The sequence below is a fragment of the Theropithecus gelada genome, chromosome 11 (genome assembly GCF_003255815.1).
Source record: "Theropithecus gelada isolate Dixy chromosome 11, Tgel_1.0, whole genome shotgun sequence".
Lineage (NCBI taxonomy): Eukaryota > Metazoa > Chordata > Mammalia > Primates > Cercopithecidae > Theropithecus > Theropithecus gelada.
This window is the reverse complement of record NC_037679.1, coordinates 6,937,060-6,957,182: the sequence shown is the minus strand read 5'-3', so window position 1 is coordinate 6,957,182 and position 20,123 is coordinate 6,937,060. Positions and strand designations below refer to the sequence as shown.

The following is a 20,123-nucleotide window of genomic DNA, read 5'->3' as shown; positions in this document are numbered from 1 at the left end:
GGAGGGAGGGAGGGAGGGAGGGAGGGAAAGAGGAAGGGAAGGAAGGAAGGAAGGAAGGAAGGAAGGAAAGAATTGTAAGACATGGACCCTGCCCTTAAGTGACTTGTAATCTAGAGAAAGAGACCTTGAACTTCTTGGGCTCCCTCCATAGGTAATGAATTGAAACCTGTGCTAACCATGAGTCTTACAGAGCAGAAGATAATTGGGTGTCAATGTGTGTGGGAAAGACTAAATATGTCACAGGCATAGGAAATGAGGCTCAGCAGAAGAAAACGAGGCTCCGTGCAGTTCAGGGCAATCAAAAAATGCTTCACAGAAAAAGATGGCTATGATGTAGGCACTGAAGAACTGATAGAACTCATACAGGTATTGGGGAAAGGAGACCCAGCTGGACAGGCACCCAGCACAACTGGAAATGCAGGGGCAAGTATGAGCAGGCCATGTTCCCAGGCCAGCAACAATGCCAGTGTGCCCAGAACAGAGGCTGTGTCCAGAAGCACTAAGACATGAAGTAGGAAAGTTAGTAAGAAGCCAACTTTAGTTTGGACGTGGTCAGCAGTAGGGGCCGGGAAAAGTATCTGGGCAGGAGAATGGCCTCACAGAATCACTGGAAAGTTAGCAAAGTCCAGTCAGGCTGAGCTACATGCCTGTAGACACCATGGTGTGGCTGGCAGAAACAGGCCTCCCTAACTCCTCTGGTCCCCAGGTGAGCAGGAAAGACAAGACACCTAATCTTGGGCTCCCCAAGTGAGGGCTTACCCCCATTGCCTTCCCTGGATGCTCCCTGCCCCTTCCTCTCCCACCCTGCCTGACCTGGTAGGGTCTGTGCAGACACCCACTGTGGGAGGAGAGTTGGCAGCTGTTAGGGCAGGTGAGTCAGTCACCTGGGCGTGGTCTACTCCCAGGCTCCCCGTAGAGGGAAGCGTCATCTCTTGCAGTAACACTCGCTTTCCTGCCATGCCTGTGGCACTGGCTGTCCACTCCCACCCAGCATAGGCTCTTCCTCACTCCCCACCAACTTATCTCGTCCTCCCCCTACCTGAGGGCCTGGGCCAATGGACCTTTCTCGAAGCCTGGAACTCACCCACCCTGGGCTTCTGGTTCCTTTCCCTGCTCTTGTGAAACTCCCCAGTTCTGTGGGCAGATGCCCTGGCAGCACCAGCACCGAGCAAGTAGCTACAGGCCAAGGGCCCCGGTGCCCACTCCTGCCATCAGCGCTCAGCAAGCCACAACCAGGAGGTCTGTTTGCCCAGCCGCTGTGCCAGGCACCTCTGCTCCCAGCATCCCCCCAACCCCCACAGCCACCCCAGCACAGGGAGGCAGGCACAAGCCTGCAGGTGGTGGTGGAGCTCTCTACAGCCCAACACCCTGATTAGTGGCTGTAAAGAACTTCCAAGATTAGAGCTGCAAGGCCTCACCCTTTGGGGCCTTCAAGAGGACTTGAAAGCTTCCATAGACAGAAATGTCAAGGCTGCACAGGCTGGAGGAGGAGTGGTTTTGCAGAGAACCAAAGAGGCCTAATCTTTCTATATTCCACAGTCCCATGTCTGGAAACTTGGATGTGGAGATAGCCACACAGAGGCGTCCTCTCCACATCTCACTTCCAGCGCTGTGAGAGCTCTGGCATCCTTTCTCCACTCTGATGTCTCCTTCAGGTTCATGGAACATCAGGATAGGGGAGAGATGAGAACTAACATTTCGTGAGCATCTGCTCTGGGCCGGGCATGCATCCAGTTCTCAAATCAGTTGATCCTTTGAGGCAGGTGTTATTACTTCTCCCACCGGCATGTACACACACACACACACACACACAGACACACACACACACACACACAGACACACACACACACTTTAGGGAGGAAGGTACAAGAAAGTAACCTTGGAAGAGCTTATATGGTCCAAATCTCTCATTTTACAAACAAGAGAACAAAAGCCCAGAGAGTTTGCCCAAGGTCCCACAACTCATTCTTGAGAACTCCCGACTCCCTAAAGCCCAGACCATCCCGCCTCTCAAATCATCTTTTTCTTCTTCTTGCGTGTACCTTCCTTTCCACCATAGCAAACCCAATTTTTCTTCACACAGTGGAGTGGGAGCCCCCGTGGCAGAAGGACCCCCGAGGGAGCCCCGAGTGTTAAAGCCCCTCCTATCTCGGACCTTTACCCACAACCACAGGAGGAAGGTTTTCTGGAGGAGCTGCTGGCTGGCCCTCCTGACTCCCCTTCCCACCCCACAGTCATCCTGACAGATGAGGAGGTGCAGAGGAAGCGGGAGATGATCCTGAAGCGGAAGGAGGAGGAGGCCTTGAAGGACAGTCTGCGGCCCAAGCTGTCTGAGGAGCAGCAGCGCATCATTGCCATCCTGCTGGACGCCCACCATAAGACCTACGACCCCACCTACTCTGACTTCTGCCAGTTCCGGGTATGTCTGCCTGCTGGGAGGATGAATCGGTCCAGAGGAGAAGCACTAGTGGAACCAGGGCCCAGGGAGTAGGGACAGAGGGCAGGGGACATCCTGAACAGAACTGGGGTAGGGACGGAGGCTGCTCTAACCGCTGGCACTGAGAGGCTTCGCCTTTCCATAGACCTTCCTCAAAGCCATTCCTATCAGAGATCAGGGCCAAGGTAGGAAAGTGACCCAAAATGTGGGTCTGAGACTCCATCTTTCCCTTCCAGCCTCCAGTTCGTGTGAATGATGGTGGAGGGAGCCATCCTTCCAGGCCCAACTCGAGCCACACTCCCAGCTTCTCTGGGGACTCCTCCTCCTGCTGCTCAGATCACTATATCACGTCTCCAGGTAAGCAGGACTTCAGTCCTCCACGGAGTAAGGGAGCGGGGGTGAGGAGTCCACCCCACCTGCCCTGGGGCTGCTGGATGGAAGGAGGTGGAAGGCTCCCTAATGGAAACTTACATACATACTGTGTGCCATGCAGTGTCCTCAGAACAGCCCGTCTGTTACAGAAGGGGGTGACTTGCCCAAAGGCCCACACTGGGGAAGAGGCCAAGCTGGGATTCCAGCTGTACAGCATCGGGCTCCTGGGCCCATGCTCTTTCCTCTAAGCCAGGCTTCAGCCCATGGCCCCCTCCCTGGAGGTGACCTGCTTCCTTTAAGTGATATTTTAATCCTGGGCCCTTCAGAAGGTGAAATTTGGAGTGGGAAGGAGAATGTGTTGGTCCCATTGCGGCCCACCTTCCACCTGAGCTCTGGGGACCACTCTGGCCCTGGAGGACCTGTCCCCTCCAGCTCAACTGAGAGTCTGGGAGGCATCATGCTTTCCTTCCTTCCTTCCTTTTTTTTTTTTTTTGAGATGGAGTCTTGCTCTGTCGCCTAGACTGAAGTGCAGTGGCACCATCTCGGCTCACTGCAACCTTTGCCTCCTGGGTTCAAGCGATTCTCCTGCCTCAGCCTCCTGAGTTGCTGGGACTATAGGCACGTACCGCCACACCTGGCTAATTTTTGTATTTTTAGTAGAGATGGGGTTTCACCATGTTGGCCAGGCTGGTCTCCATCTCCTGACATTGTGATCTGCCCCCTTGGCCTCCCAAAGCGCTGGGATTACAGGCGTGAGCCACCGCGCCCCGCCCATGCTTTCCTTCTTATGGCCTTTTTCTTCCTTCCTCTTCATCACCCTGCCTCATCTGCCCCCTGCTCTTGTCCTTCCTCCCTCTACCCTTAACCTGACCCTGCTGTCCTCTGCTTGGGGTCTGCAGGAGGGCAGGGATGGGAAAAAACTTTCCCCTCCAGGCAATTAGAACCTTAGATAAAGCAATTCCATACTCAGTGATGAATCTCTGCCCAGATCCAGAATAGAGGGAAAGGGTCCCAGTGCCCCTGGACAGTGATACTAGTTAGAACACTTGCTCCCTGCACGATCAGCTGACCCTCCCAGCCCCTCACCTCGTAGGAATCCCTCCCACTTGTCACTTTTCTGTACTCACCTTCCTGCTCTTTTCAGTTGATAGCATATTTATTTGTATCAATTAAGGCCAGTCTGTTTAATCCATATGTTGTTCTGTATTTCAGCTTTCAACAGTAATTCCATACTACTTAGGAGGCTTTTTGTTGTTGTTTTTTGTTTTTGTTTGTGTTTTGTTTTGTTTTGAGACAGAATCTCACTCTGTCACCCAGACTGGAGTGCAGTGGCGCAGTCTGTGCCTCCCCGGTTCAAGCCATTTTCCTGCCTCAGCCTCCAGAGTAGCTGGGATTACAGGCACCCACCACCACACCTGGCTAATTTTTGTATTTTTAGTAGAAATGGGGTTTCACCATGTTTGCCAGGCTGGTCTTGAACTCCTGACCTCAGATGATCTGCCTGCCTTGGCCTCACAAAGTATTGGGATTACAGGCATGAGCCACTGCGCCCTGCCTATTTAGGAGTTTTTTGATACCCTCTTGTAAGTTCACTGATTCAAGGTGCTTAAACCGCCCTCCCCACAAGTGGTGTGTTCAGTATAGCATATATTTATTTTAAAATTCAAACAATTTAACCTTTTTATTTTTAAAAAAATTATTATACAAAAGTAATACATGTTCATCTTAGACATTTGGAAAACATAAACTAAATTATATATATATATATACTTTAATCCTGCTACCCAAAGATAATCACTGTTAGCATTGTAATATATCTCTTGCCTCTTTTTTTAAAAACACATATGTATATTCAGAAAAGAAATTTTGCTGTATACAATCTGATGACTTGTTTTTTTAATATTGCATTGTTTTTCCTTACAATTTAGTATGCATCCAGAACATAATTTTTAAAGGCTGCACAGTATTTTGGAATACAATAATGTACCTAAATCCCCTACCATTGGATATCTGGATTATTTCCCAGTGTTTTAGTAAGACAACAGTATACTTATAGCTAAATATTTACACTTATCTGAAATTTTCCCTTACAATGAATTCCGGGAAGTGGGATTACTGGTCAAAGAGTACACACAATTGTTTCACTAATGTCAAATAGCTTTCTAGATTACCTGCAGTAATGTGCATCTCCTTTAGCACCCCAGCCCTCATAGGCATTGCCTATTTCCTACATCTTTATAAATACTGGCATCAGTATTTAAACATTTTTGTTTCTGGTTTATAGGTGAAAAGTGTAGATGTTCTACATTGCAGTTCTTTGATCATTAGCAAGGTTGAACTTTTTTTTCCATGGGTTGATGGGTCCCAAATTCATTTCTGATTGAGATCCGTAGGAACAGCACATGGTCTGCTTGAGGAAGTCTCATTGCTCTGAGTGTCTCTGGCTCCTTGCTTTTACTGTCTCATGCTGCTGAAAGAGGCAGAGAGAGTCCCAGAGGGAAGCCTGGGCTGAAGGGTGACCTCTGGAATCACTGCGGGATTCCCAGCTGGCTCTCCTGCCAGGGCACACCAGGTCTTTGCAGGGGCTGGCAGGAGTGGTCCTAGTCCAAGTACCCTTAAATAGCTCCTTCTCTTCCCTCATCTCCCCCAGACATGATGGACTCGTCCAGCTTCTCCAACCTGGATCTGAGTGAAGAAGATTCAGATGACCCTTCTCTGACTCTAGAGCTGTCCCAGCTTTCCATGCTGCCCCACCTGGCTGACCTGGTCAGTTACAGCATCCAGAAGGTCATTGGCTTTGCTAAGATGATCCCAGGATTCAGGTAAGAAACTTCTGCAATATCTAGGGAACAGAGTCAGAGTCCTAGACTGAGCTATAAGAAGGGCTGGAGATCACCCATCCACCACTCCTTTTTTTTATTTTTTATTTTTTTAAATGGAGTCTCACTCTGTCACCCAGGCTGGAGTGCAGTGGCGCCATCTTGGCTCACTGCAACCTCTGCCTCCCAGATTCAAGCGATTCTCCTGCCTCAACCTCCCAAGTAGCTGAGATTACAGGTAACCACAACCATGCCCAACTAATGTATGTATGTATGTATGTATGTATTTTTATTTTTCCAGATGGAGTCTCGCTCTGACACCCAGGCTGGAGTGCAGTGGCGCTATCTCGGCTCATTGCAACCGCCGCCTCCCAGGTTCAAGCGATTCTCCTGCCTCAGCCTTCTAAGTAGCTGGGATTACAGGTGCATGCCACCATGCCCGGCTAATTTTTGTATTTTCAGTAGGGGGTTCAGGAGTTTCACCATGTTGGCCAGGCTGTTCTCAATCACCTGACCTCATGATCTACCCGCATCGGCCTCCCAAAGTGCTGGGATTATAGGCATGAGCCATCACACCCTGCCCTAATTTTTTTATTTTAGTAGAGACGGAGTTTCGCCATGTTGGCCAGGCTGGTCTCAAACTCCTGACCTCAAACGATCCACCCGCCTCAGCATCCCAAAGTGCTGGGATTACAGGCATGAGCCACCACACCCAGCCTCCATTGCTTTTTTAAAATAGAGATTCAGGCCCTACCCTAGACCCGCTAAATCAGAACCTCTGGCGTAGGACCAGAAATCTGTATTTTTTTTTTTTTTTTTTTTTTTTTTGAGACGGAGTCTCGCGCTGTGTCACCCAGGCTGGAGTGCAGTGGCGCGATCTCGGCTCACTGCAAGCTCCGCCTCCCAGGTTCAGGCCATTCTCCTGCCTCAGCCTCCAAGTAGCTGGGACTACAGGCGCCCACCACCACGCCCGGCTAGTTTTTTGTATTTTTAGTAGAGACGGGGTTTCACCATGTTAGCCAGGATGGTCTCGATCTCCTGACCTCGTGATCCGCCCGCCTCGGCCTCCCAAAGTGCTGGGATTACAGGCTTGAGCCACCGCGCCCGGCCTCAGAAATCTGTATTATGAAGTGCAGCCTATCCTGCGTTACTCTGCAGGCCAGCACTGGAGAGCTAGTCCATCCCCTCACTTTCTGGATGATGGTGTGGAAGCCCAGAAAGGTCCAACGGCCAGCCAGGATCCCTTCCTGGTGTTGGAGCCAGCACGTCAGAGCCAGGCCTAGAACTCCCAGCTCACTGTTGTGTTACTCCAGCTGGCTTGACTGGCATCCTCATATTATCTCTTTAAATTCAACGACATGATTCCTCCACACCCCAATTCTGAGAGTAGAATGAAGTGATAGAGAGGAGAAGGGTTGGCCATGTAGACTTGTGAAACAGTCTGAGAATCCTGGAGAAAGACAGGTTTCCTGGCATATATGACCCTGGCATCCTTCACCAAAATGAAGACCATTTAAAGACCATTTCCTGGCCAGGCGTGGTGGCACATGCCTATAATCCCAACACTTTGAGAGGCTGAGGTAGGAGTTCAGCCCAGGAATTCCAGACCAGCTTGAGCAACATAGTGAGACTTCTTCTCTACAAAAAAAAAAAAAAATTTATAAATTAGCTGGGTGTGGTGGCACATGCCTGTAGTCCCACCTACTAGGGAGGCTGAGGCAGGAGGATCACTTGAGCCCAGGAGGTCAAGGCTGCAGTTAGCCATGATTGTACCACTGCACTCCAGCCTGGGCAACAGAGCAAGATCCCGTCTCAGAAAAGAAAAAAATAAAGACCATTTCCTAACCATACTGAAACATTTTTTGCCAAAATAGATAAGTATAAGGAGTTCTACTGGAGAAGGGATCCTCCTTTATCAATTCACTCATATAAATTTCATTCATTTATTCCCATGTTTTATTGTTGTAACACTAACAGTGTATATAATACTTATATTTAAATACTCATACAGTGTTAATATTCTTTTTTTTCCTTTTCTTGTTTGAGACGGAGTTTCGCTCTTGTCACCCAGGCTGGAGTGCAATGGTGCGATCTCACTGCAACCTCCACCTTCTGGGTTGAAGCAATTCTCCTGCCTCAGCCTCCCAAGTAGCTGGAACTACAGGAGTGTGCCACCATGCCAGACTAATTTTTGTATTTTATTTTGAGACAAGACTTTCCCTCTTGTTGCCCAGACCAGAGTACAATGACACAGTCTCAACTCACTGCAACCTCTACCTCCCGGGTTCAAGCAATTCTCCTGCCTTAGCCTCCCAAGTAGCTGAAATTACAGGCACGCACCACCACGCCCGGCTAGTTTTGTATTTTTAGTAGTAGAGACGGGGTTTTACCATGTTGTCCAGGCTGGTCTCGAACTCCTGACCTCAAGTGATCTGCTGGCCTCAGCTTCCCAAAGTCCTGGGATTACAGGCGTGAACCACCACGCCCAGCCAATATTCTTAAAACAATAGAGTACTGACACATTTAGTAGATGTGTTGGGAGATGGCTATATTTATGTATGTTTGTACCTTAATTCTTCCCGAAAGTTCATTTGGCATATTGCCATAAAATACATAAACAATATGGTTGAGAAAGAGAAGTAAATCGATCTTAAGCAATGTTATTATCATTTTAAGTAGCAGCAATAGCTGTATTTCCGGTAGAAGGAGCAAAATGCTTCCTAGATACTAATGCTCAGATTCAGTGCTGGAATACGGGGAGCTGGAAAGTGAGTTAACATTGCTGGCTCTGGATGGAAGCAGATATGAGGTGCCATATATCCGTTTATGAACCTCTTAGCTGTGTAGAAAAGCCATCAGTTATTGCCTAAATTATTGCCTTGCCAGTGAGATGATGGTCATTCACAGGGTTAAACCCAGAACTTTCCAGTTCGTTTCTGCCCTGAGAAAACTGGCTCTGTGTTATTTTATGCTTCTCACCAATCCAAATACCAGAAATTTTTCAATGCTCTTCCTCTGGAATTAATGTGAAAATGGCGAAGAAAAGAAAACTGGCAGACAGTGCTGAGACACTTCTACCGCATTGCACATTTTGGTTGTAGCGATAGGAGCGAGGGCCCCTCTGGCAGGCAGGCACGCAGGCAGGAGCAAGCGACAGATCTCATGTGAGTCAGGCATTGCCCTGAGCACAGGGTTTACCCTCAGAGCCTTTCCTTGGAACTGACAACACATTCCATAGAGCAAAAGTTCCAACTCCCTCCTCCACGCTTCACGTTACTGTGTGCAAACTCCACATATACCAAAGTCTTGTTTTGTGTAAACGGCTAGGGAAAAAACACGGAAGCACTCGGCTTCCATCCTCATGTCAGGCAGCAGTTCTCATCTACACAGGCTTCATCTTTCGCTGCTCTAGTGGGGAGTAGGACAGAGGGCCCTCATGACCCTTGCCAGATACTGAGGTTCAGTGATTCCAATGGGGGCTGAGATTGCACACACGGGAAAGCTGTCCTAAAAAGAAAGTTACTCATTGAATCAGTTACTCCAATGCTGCCCCCTTCACTAAGGAACCCCAGCCTCCACTTTTCTCCCATGCTCAAGTCCCCTATCCCTTGCCCTCCCACATGGACCCTGACACAAATAGTACTACTCTCAGTTTCTCTTCATGAGGTTAAATTGAAGTCTGCCCTCTTCCTTTCATCATGTTCCCCTCTGTCCCCTAGTCTGTCCTTGCAACTCATGGCTAAAGTGAGGTGCATATGGGCAGGTACAGGAGCTTCCCAGCCATTGATGCAAAATGGGTTAAACTGATCCTGAACATGCTAGGGTTGGCTTCTCTGTCTTCAGCATGACTTGAGAAGTCCCAGAGCAGAAGGTATGCCAATGAAAATGGAGCAGGCCTTGCTAAGAGAGCTTGCAGGGACACTGGTATGGACACTCTCTGTGGCTGGACAGAGGTGATGCTGAGCCTGGACTGGAGCCCAAACCTAGGCTCCAGCTGGGCCCAGCGTGGGCCAGCCCAGCAGCTCTCTGGTTCTGCTGCTTTCCACACTTAGGGGTTCTGTTGTTCCAAGACACAGAAGAACAGTGGCTGCGTCCCTGGTGGCTTTGATCTTGCTGCCTGTAGGCAGGGGCGGAGGGTGTGGGGAAGCCAGGATGAGACTTCTGTGTGGGTGTGTGGGGGCACAGGATAAGTCTCCAATATGGGCATGAGACCAACGTGGGGTGGGGCTGGATGGGCTGCTCTGGGTGTGAACTGCTCTACAGTGTGGCCTTGGCCTGCTCTCTCCTCCCACCTCTCCTCCCTTAGTCTCTCAGTCTCACCCCACAAATCTCCCTCCCTGCTGGCACTGCAAATGAAATGCACGGAGGAGGTGGCGTCAGCAGCAGCATCTAAATGGCCAGGAGCAGCCTTAGATCCCAGGACTTAGGACCCCCAGGCTTCACTGCCAAGTAAAGTGCACAAGAGACCAGGCCACATCAGCTGCAGCCCTGCCCTCTTCTGCTAAATGCCTTCACCTTCATTGCCATTCCATACCCAGGGAAGAGCCCTGGGGGTTATCACGCTTCCTTCGTGCTGTGCCCTTTCTCCACATTCATTTCTTCATCCATCCAACAAATAGCTTTCTTACATAAACTGTGAGGGACAAAAGTTGTTGAGAAGACAGTCCCTGGCATCCAGGGATTTGGTGTCTGATGAAAGAGATAGACATGTAAACAATGGCTGCAAGGAGATAAGAGCCCTGCTAGAAGCCTGCTGGAGGAACCGTGGGAATGCGGGAGGGGAGGGGCCGAGCTCTGCCTGTGGGGGTGGGAAAGATGAAACAGCAACACAATTCCAGTCACATCTCGGGTGCCCAGAAGTGGCTGCAGGCGTGAAGACGGAGGAGGGTGTAAATGTCGCACAGGTGAGGGAGGGGGAACGGAGCTGTGTTGGTGTCTATCATCGTGGAACAAGCTCTCTTGTGGCTTCCCCTGTAACTCCACCTCTACTCCCACCCCGCCACCATCCCTGGTCCTGGCTGTGAGCTGTATTTAGAAAGGCCCTGTATTTCCAGGCTGTGGGCAGTCATTTGGGGTCGTTTTGGGCTTCTGTTCCTAGCAGCAGGATGTCTGGATCACAAAAGCAGTGATCCCACTGAAGTCTCTGGTCTGCACCCGTGGAAGGTGTGTTCACTGCTGGCCATCTGTTTGAGTGGGGCATTGAACAAAAGCCTATGTATAAAGATATTCCTCCCAGAATTACCTATGATAGCAAAAATTGGAAGCAATCAAAATGTTCAAAAATAGATAAATGGAAGACTGGCTCAATAACTTAGAGTATACTGTTATGATGTAACAGTATGCAACCCTCTAAGAACTGGGCTAAAGAATTTTGAGTGATATAGGAAGTAGGATAAAGAATTAGTATAAGCTCCAGTATATTAAAGATATACTCCCTCTTTCTATGTATATGTGTGGAGATATATATATATATATATATTTGCATAGAAAAAAGATAGGAAGGTGCCAGGCACGGCGGCTCACAGCTATAATCCCAGAACTTTGGGAGGCCAAGGCGGGCAGATCACTTGAGGTCAGGAGTTCAAGACCAGCCTGGCCAACATGGTGAAACTCCATCTCTACTAAAAATACCAAAATTAGCCGAGTGTGGTGGCTCATGCCTGTAGTCCCAGCTCCTCCGTAGGCTGAGACAGGAGAATTGCCTGAACCCTGGAGGCAGAGGTTGCAGTGAGCCGAGATTGCGCCGCTGCACTCCAGCCTGGGCGACAGAGCAAGACTCTATCTCAAAAAAATAAATAAATAAATAAATAAATAAAATAAATAAAAACAAAAATAAGAAAAAAAAGACAGGAAGAAAATACACCGAAATGTAAAGTGTGGTTATGAGCAATTTTAATTTGTTTTTACATTTTTATGTATTTTCCAAAGATTTGATAATGAGTATGTTTTACTTGTATAATAAGTCAAATCAAAAATGGGGATGGTGTTCATTTTTGTTTTTTAAATGTGGATTGAGTATCTAGAGAAAAGTGACAAGGATGGTGAGATGTTTAGACATTGTGTCATTAGACTATCTGAAGGAGGACACGGTAGTTTTCCTTTTTAAAAAACTCCATTAGCTATGGTTTGAAGGAAGTCCCATGGCTAGTGAAGAAGTCTGGTTCTGGGTTTCTTGAGTACAAAACTGTAAACCACAAATGAGTGTACCATCACGTGGGTTGTAGCTCAATAGAAGAGGCCATTAATCTCGGCGCTCACAACTCCATGGCTGTGTCCAGAGGCCCTGAGCTCCCTGACCCTAGGAGAGTCCTACAGTGGTTATGTAGGAGCCACCTCTAAGAGCTCCTAAGAGGGGCCCTCCAACTCTAGCACTTTGTGATTTTTTTCAATATAGATCCTTTGTTGGCCATCCTGATCATGCAAGCCTTCTCATTCCCCACCATCTATCACCCATTGATACAACACTCTCATCAGTCAATATCGGCTTCCTGACTTTATATACAAACATGCAGCCATCAAGGGGATGACAGCCTATCTACAGGATATCCAGAAGGAAGTAGACAGTCAGGAAGAGAAAGAGAGTAAAAGCCAGAAGCAAGTTGATTTGTGAGCCCTGCCTTTTCCTCGCCGTTGTTCAGACAAGCCCAATCATGACTCAGAATAGTGGAACTAGTCATTGGCCTCTCAACTCATCAACGCATCTCTATTAATCCTCTTGTTGTGCTGAGGGCTCAATGATCATTGTGTGGGCAGCAGTAAGGTGATTAAGAGGAGGTGCTGGCCCCCAAGTAACTTACAAATAAGAGTAGAAAACAAGTGGCTGGGTGCAGTGGCTCACGCCATAATCCCAGCACTTTGGGAGACTGAGGTGGGCAGATCATCTGAGGTCAGGAGTTTGAGACCAGCCTGACTAACATGGCGAAACCCTGTCTCTACTAAAAATACAAAAATTGGCTAGGCATGGTGGTGGGTGCCTGTAATCCCAGCTACTCAGGAGGCTGAGGTAGGACAATTGCTTGAACCTGCGAGGTGGAGGGTGCAGTGAGCCAAGACTGCACCACTGCACTCCGACCTGGGCAACAGAGCAAGACTCTGTCTTAAAAAAAAAAAAAAGTAGAAAACAAGCACGTAAAGAGCAGAACTGGAGGAGAAGGGCAAAATAAGAGCACCAGCAGTGTTCAATGCGTCACAACGACATGGCCCTAACTGTGCTGAAGAGTCAGAGGGTGCGGGGCTCCAAGGGAAAACACAGTGGATTCAGGACCAGAAAAACAAAATGGAGCATTAGAAAGGTATTCCTGGCTGGAGCTGTAGTATGCTCAAAGGCGTGGTGATGGCTGGGTACAGTGGCTCACACTTGTAACCCCAGTGCTTTGGGAGGTCACGATGAGAGGATCACATGAGGCCAGGAGTTTGAGACCAGCCTGGGCCACATAGTGAAAAAAATTAAAAATTAGCTAGGTGTGGTGGTATGCACCTGTAGTCCCAGCTACTTAAGAGGCTGAGGCAGGAGGATTGCTCGAGCCCAGGAGTTTGAGGCTGCAGTGAGCCATAATCATTCTGTTGCACTCCAGCTTGTGTGACAGAACAGGACACTGTCTCTAAAAATAATAATAAAAGAAAATTAGCTGAGCGTGGTGGTGCATGCTTGTAGTCTTAGCTATTTGGAAGGCTGAGATGGGAGACTCACTTGAGCCCAGGAGTTTGAGGCTATAACATGCTATTATCAAACACCGTACTCTAACCTCAGCAACAGAGTGAGATCCTGTCTCAAGAAAAACAAAAAAGGCACAGTGAGAACACACAGCATCTGAATGTGGAGTGGCATGATGCCGCTAGAATGGAAGGTTGGTGGAGTTTACCATGGGAAAGGGAGTTGGAATGAGAGGTTGGAGCCAAGTTAGGGAGTATGGGCCTGAACCTAGGGTGTTGAGAGTCAGTGAGGATTTCTGAGCACAAGAGGACATTGACCCGCAGCAGTGGTAAGAAAGATGAATGACAGAATGGAGAGACACAGGCTATTGGAAAACACGCTGGAGCTCTGAACCAGAGCACTCCTGGTAGGAGTGGAAATAAGATCAGCAGCTCGAGAGACATCCTGGAGACAAAGCTGGCTGAATTTACTACTGAGAAGGACTGGAGGACAGGAGGAGGGAGAGGAGGAGAAAACTTGGGTGCTTTTGAAGATACTGTGGTCCTACCTTTTGCAGACCGCCATATTCATGCCTCAATGCTGGGAGCTTCCCTGGGCTCCATCTTCCTGTGCCTCACAGCTCTGGCTGCTTGGCCTCTGGGTTTTCCTTGTCTTAGTAACTGAGCTACTTCACTTCCGGCCTTGGCACATGATCACAGTGTTGAACTGTTCTCTTTCAAGGAACACTCTTGTCCCTTCCAGCCAGGCTGCAAGCTCCTCGATGAAAGACCCAGGGCACATGTTGGCGCCCAGCAGGTGTATACCTGTCAAAACACTAAACTGATTTGTGTGTCTGGAAGGCCTTGACTGGTAACCTGACCTCCTTCCCTCCCTCCCCTGCAGAGACCTCACCTCTGAGGACCAGATCGTGCTGCTGAAGTCAAGTGCCATTGAGGTCATCATGTTACGCTCCAATGAATCCTTCACCATGGACGACATGTCCTGGACCTGTGGCAACCAGGACTACAAGTACCGCGTCAGTGACGTGACCAAAGGTATGCCTGGACTCCACCTCCACCTTTTCCAGCGCCCAGAGTCTGTGTCTACCCCTCCTGGGGTTTGGGCTCCAATCAGACACATGGGAGGGAGTTACGCACCAACAGGGAGAGAAGGGTGAGGGTCCGACCCATGGGGTTGGAGGTGGGTGGGCGGCTCCTCAGCTCTGCCCACAGTACCTGGCCATTGTCTCTCACAGCTGGACACAACCTGGAGCTGATTGAGCCCCTCATCAAGTTCCAGGTGGGACTGAAGAAGCTGAACTTGCATGAGGAGGAGCATGTTCTGCTCATGGCCATCTGCATCGTCTCCCCAGGTACGGGGCCAGGCTGGGAGGAGCCTGGGGACCTGGGGAGCAGGGAGTGTGAAGGACGAAGACCTGCTGAGGGCCAGCTGGGCAACCTGAAGGGAGATGTAGCAAAAGGAGAGGCAGAGAAGGAAATGCCTACTTTGCTGATTTGCAGAGCCCCAGTGGTGTGTGGATGCTGAGGTGCCCCTCACCACCCTTGGCTCTGCCTTACAGAGTTTGCAGGCGATTCGTAGGGGGGATTCTGAGAAACTAGATAAGCAGGGTTCCTCGAGCCACAGACGGGCCTGCGCGTTCCCAATACTCAGGCTCCGCTCTTGTGTGAACTGGGCTCAACATTCCTGTTATTTGAGGTTTCTCGTGGGCAGGGTACAAAACCCTGGAGCCTGAGAGATAGTTCTGCCTATACAGTTTACCTGATTGATTTTGGAGGCAGTGTGCTGTGACCCTTGACCTCTTCTGCTGGTTAGAGGTGAGAAGAGGGGGAAAAGGCAGAAGAGGAAGTTATTGTAACCTTGGGGACATGATGTTGGTGATGAGGTCCAAAGAGGGATGGCCCTGCCTCAGCCAGTGCTGTGTTCAGGGGACAAGCTAGTGGCCTCTGCCCAGGGATGCTTTCCTGGACTGGAGGCTCAAGGAATGGAGGTGGGCTCCCCTACACCTGCCCAGCCAGCCTTCACTCATTCATTCATCCACTTAGCAACAATTTACTGAGCACCTATTGGGTGCCAGGCACTATGCTAGGTACTGGGGTTCAATAGCAAACAGGACACAGGCTCCTCTCCCATGAAGCTTAGATGGAAACATTAAACAAATGCTATTTAACAACTAATTCCTAACGTGGCAAGAGTTTTAAAAATAAAGTAAGTGACACTAGAGAATGGTAGAAGGAGGGAAGCTCACATGGTCTGGGTCACGGAGGTAGAGTGTTGCCAGGAGTCTTTTGGAGGAAGACCTTTTAAGCTGTTACCCGAAGGATCAGTAAGAGTCTGGCAAAGATAGCAGAACAGAGTTCCAAGCAGTGGGAACACAGATGTGAAGGCTGGTGACCACAGAGCACGGCGCATCGGAACGCTGAGGGATGGACGGAGCATGGACAGAGAGCAAGGCCAGGCAGAGACAGGCCCAGGTGGGCCCATGGAAGGACCTGGGACTGGATCCTAAATACAAGAAGTCACTGGAGGGCTTTGGGGCCATGCAGTGGTATCACCAGTCAGCAGTCATAGAGGGGTGGCCTAGGGGGTGCTGCCATTGAGTGTCTGTGTGGGTGGGAAGTGGGGGGATTGAGCAGTGAGGGGCCCAGCTCAGAGCTCCTGTGCCTTCTCCTCTACCACCCTGTCCACAGATCGTCCCGGGGTGCAGGACGCCGCACTGATCGAGGCCATCCAGGACCGCCTGTCCAACACTTTGCAGACCTACATCCGTTGTCGCCACCCGCCCCCGGGCAGCCACCTGCTCTATGCCAAGATGATCCAGAAGCTGGCCGACTTGCGCAGCCTCAATGAGGAGCACTCCAAGCAGTATCGCTGCCTCTCCTTCCAGCCTGAATGCAGCATGAAGCTCACGCCCCTCGTGCTGGAAGTGTTTGGCAATGAGATCTCCTGACTAGGACAGCCCAAGGTGGTGCCTGGGTGGGGCTGCTCCTCCAGGGCCACGTGCCGGGCCCGGGGCTGGCAGCTACTCAGCAGCCCTCCTCACCCTGTCTGGGGTTCAGCCTCTCCTCTGCCACCTCCCCTGTCCACCCAGCCCATTCTCTCTCCTGTTCAACCTAACCCTTCTCCTGCAGGCCTTTCCCCGGTCCCTTGAGACCTCAGCCATGAGGAGTTGCTGTTTGTTTGACAAAGAAACTCAAGTGGGGGCAGAGGGCAGAGGCTGGAGGCAGGGCCTTGCCCAGAGACGGCCCCACTACTGCATAAGTGGCTGCTGACTGGTGTTGAGGGAACAGGCAAGGGAAATGCATCCATTCCTCAGGGACAGAGACACCTGCACCTCCCCCTACTGCAGGCCCCCCATGTCCCGAGCCTAGTGGGGTCTCCCTCTCCTGCTTACTCATGATAATCGGCCCACAGCTCCCAACCCACCCGCTTCAGTGCCCACCGACATCCCATTGCCCTGGTTATATTCTCACGGGCAGTAGCTGTGGTGAGGTGGGTTTTCTTCCCATCACTGGAGCACCAGGCACGAACCCACCTGCTGAGAGACCCAAGGAGGAAAACAGACAAAAACAGCCTCACAGAAGAATAGTGGATGGTGGCCATAGCTATCCCTGTCACCAAGCCCACAGTTTCTCACCCTGGATCTAAGGGGTTGGTTGAGGTGGAAGCCCTCCTTTCACGGATCCATGTAGCAGGACTGAATTGTCCCCAATTTGCAGAATAGCACCTGCCGTCCTCGTCCTCCCCCTGCCAGTGCCTTACCTCCTGCTCAGGAGAGCCAGCCCTCCCTATCCTCCTCGGATCACCGAGGGTAACCCAGAGCCTGCTCCCCCACCCCCTCCCCACTTCCAGTCTGAAGCAGCAGTGAGCCGCGTCTTCTCCACCTGGCAGGGTGGGATGGAGGAGAAGAACTTTCAGACCCCAGCGGCTGCGTCATGATCTCCCTGCCGCCTCGGTGTGGTTCCAAGGTCGCTGTTCACCCACGGGGCTAAGAGCTAGCGCTCCCGCACCCCAGAGTGTGGGAAGGGAGAGCGGGGCAGCCTCGGGTGGCTAGTCAGAGAGAGCGTTTGGGGGTTCCATGATGTAGAGTAACGTCCCTTCTATTCTCACTCCACCACCCAAAAGTCAAAAGGAGCCTGTGAGGCAGGGGCGGAGTGATACTTCGAGTGCATGCTCTCCTCTGCAGCCGGCCCAGCCCCGCGGGTGGGAACCGTCTGTCCGTTTACTCCAGGGTGGGGTCCTTGTGAGAGTGAGCTGTAGGTGTGCGGGACCAGTACGGAAAGGCGTTCTTTGAGGTGGATCACGGAGGCTGCTTCAGCTCAGTGGTTGAGTTTGGGGAATGCGACCGCATTTGCTGTGTCTCCAGAAATGTTAAAGTCAGTGGGAACGTGACCGCCCAGCTCCCGGAAGCTGTGTCCTTCCACCTGTATCCGTTGTTCCCTGAAAACCCAGGGAGGAATCAGACTTCACACTGCAAGAGCCTCGGTGTCCACCTGGCCCCATGTCTCTTAGAATTCTTCAGGTGGAAAAACATCTGAAAGCCGCGTTCCTTACTGCAGAATAGCATGTGTATCTCTTAATCTGTAAATGTATTAGATATGAGTTGTTTTCAGACTCAGACTCCATTTGTATTATATTCTAATATACAGGGGAGCAGGTACCACTGATTTGGAGATATTTATGGGGGGAAAACTTACATTGTGAAACTTCTGTACATTAATTATTGTTGCTATTGTTGTTATTCTACAAGGGTCTAGGGAGAGACTCTTGTTTGATTTTAGCTGCGGAACGTATTGGTCCAGCTTGCTCTTCAGTAGGAGAAAACACTTGAAAGTTGCTAAATGAGTCAATCCCCTCATTAAGGAAAACTGACAGAGGAGGGCGTGACTCACCCAAGCGTATATAACTAGTTAGAAGCAGGCCAGGACAGACCGGGCGCAGTGGCTTACGCCTGTAATCCCAGCACTTTGGGAGGCCGAGGCAGGAGGATCACCTGGGGTCTCGAGTTCGAGAGCAGCCTGACCAACATGGAGAAACCCTGTCTCTATTAAAAATACAAAACAAACAAACAAACAAACAAAAAAAACAAGCTGGGCGTGGTGGCACATGCCTTTAATCCCAGCTACTTGGGAGGCTGAGGCAGGAGAATTGAACCCAGGAGGTGGAGCTTGCAGTAAGCCAAGATCCTGCCGTTGCTCTCTAGCTCTGGGCAATAAGAGCGAAATTGTGTCTTTAAAAAAAAAAAAAAAAAAAAAAAAAAGAGTGGACTAGGACAGGACCAGACTTTGGAGTCATGGTCTGGTGTCCTGTTCACTACACTATGTTTGAGCTCAGACCCCCATTCCCATTCCCCAGGTGGCTGATCCAGTCCCTGGGGGAAGCCCTGAATTTCAGACAGAGCAAGTCTGGATCTGGGACCCCTTCCTTCCTTCCATGGCTTGTAACTCCACCAACCCATCAGAAGGAGAAGGAAGGAGACTCACCTCTGCCTCATCGTGAATCAGACCCTGCCCCACCACAACGTGGCCCAGGCCTGCTGGGGTCTCCACCTCAGCCTTGTATAATGCTGTTGCCTCATCTATAACATGCATTTGTCTTTGTAATGTCATCACCTTCCCAGCTCTCCCTCTGGCCCTGTCTTCTCCAGGGAACTCCTGGGAGTATCAGTTACTCAGCCCTGGGCCCCACCACCTAGGCCACTTCTCCAAAGGAAGTCTAGGAGCTGGGAGGAAAAGAAAAGAGGGAAAAATGAGTTTTCATGGGGCTGAACTGAGAGAAAAGGTCATCATCGATTCTATTTTAGAATGAAAGTGTGAAAATAGACATTTGTAAATGTAAAACTTTTAAGGTATATCATTATAACTGAAGAAGGGTGTGCACCAAAATGCAAGATTTTCCACAAGATTCCCAGAGACAGGAAAATCCTCTAGCTGGCTAACTGGAAGCATGTAGGAGAATCGAAGTGAGGCCAACAGAGAAGGCAGGAATGTGTGGCAGATTTGGCGAAAGCTAGAGATATGGCAGTGAAAGGATGTAAACAGTGCCTGCTGAATGATTTCCAAAGAGAAAAAAGTTTGCCCTGCAGTTTGTCAAGTCAACCAATGTAGAAAGCTTTGCTTATGGTAATAAAGATGGCTCATACTTACATAGCACTTACTTTGTTGCAAGTACTGCTGTAAATAAATGCTTTATGCAAACCAATTTGGCTTATCCTTATAAGGACCCTAAGGGAGATGAATCATTATTACCCCCATTCGACAGAAGGGATGGCTTGAGCAATGCCACACTAGCAAGGGATGGGATTTGAACCTTCATCAGCTAGCTTCAGAAGCCACAAATTAACTGCTACATTGTCCTGCTTCCTACTGAGTTGGGGGACCTGACCGGTTACTGATGGGCTTGCTAGCTCTCTCCTAGAGAGGAGATAAAAGAGGTTCCCATTCCTAAGGCAGGCCCTGAGCTGGGGAAATTAGAGGTGCTGGATCAAACTGTGCTCTACTCCCAGGAAGTGTGCAGTCCATATGTGACACCTACGTGAGACCCTCAAAAATGAAAACCAAGCAGCTATTGGCAAAACTGGGTCTGCCATTAGGGATGGCGGCTGTGCCAGTGACCTGGAGGATTACAAATGACTGCTGTGCAGAAACAGGACTCTTAAGGGGCCCAACTTACGCCGATGCACTCCACTCTGCTTCCCAAGGAAGTGGGATTTATGATGAAGGGTAGCGTTGCTAAGCACAGTAAACAAGAATAACCAACCAAGGACACAGCATTGAGATCTGAAAATAAGGAAATCATGCCAGCCAATATATTGATTTAGGATAAGTTGGCCTGGGGATGTGAT

The 20,123-nt window shown here is 49.9% G+C and overlaps 1 protein-coding gene across 4 annotated transcripts in view; it reads left to right on the top strand.

Moving 5' to 3' along the window:
- VDR (vitamin D receptor) overlaps nucleotides 1–19,480 on the top strand; it is a 63,712-nt gene extending 44,232 nt beyond the window's left edge. For 3 of the 4 annotated variants that reach the window (XM_025402902.1, XM_025402900.1, XM_025402901.1), the window contains 6 exons: nucleotides 2,235–2,419; nucleotides 2,674–2,794; nucleotides 5,460–5,631; nucleotides 14,165–14,316; nucleotides 14,517–14,633; nucleotides 15,970–19,480. In XM_025402902.1, coding sequence (XP_025258687.1) covers nucleotides 2,235–2,419; nucleotides 2,674–2,794; nucleotides 5,460–5,631; nucleotides 14,165–14,316; nucleotides 14,517–14,633; nucleotides 15,970–16,229 — 1,007 coding nt within the window. In that variant the 3' untranslated portion in view covers nucleotides 16,230–19,480. The remainder of the gene's footprint in view (nucleotides 1–2,234; nucleotides 2,420–2,673; nucleotides 2,795–5,459; nucleotides 5,632–14,164; nucleotides 14,317–14,516; nucleotides 14,634–15,969) is intronic. The other variant, XM_025402903.1, reaches the window with a different exon arrangement.
- Nucleotides 19,481–20,123: the final 643 nt, after the last annotated feature.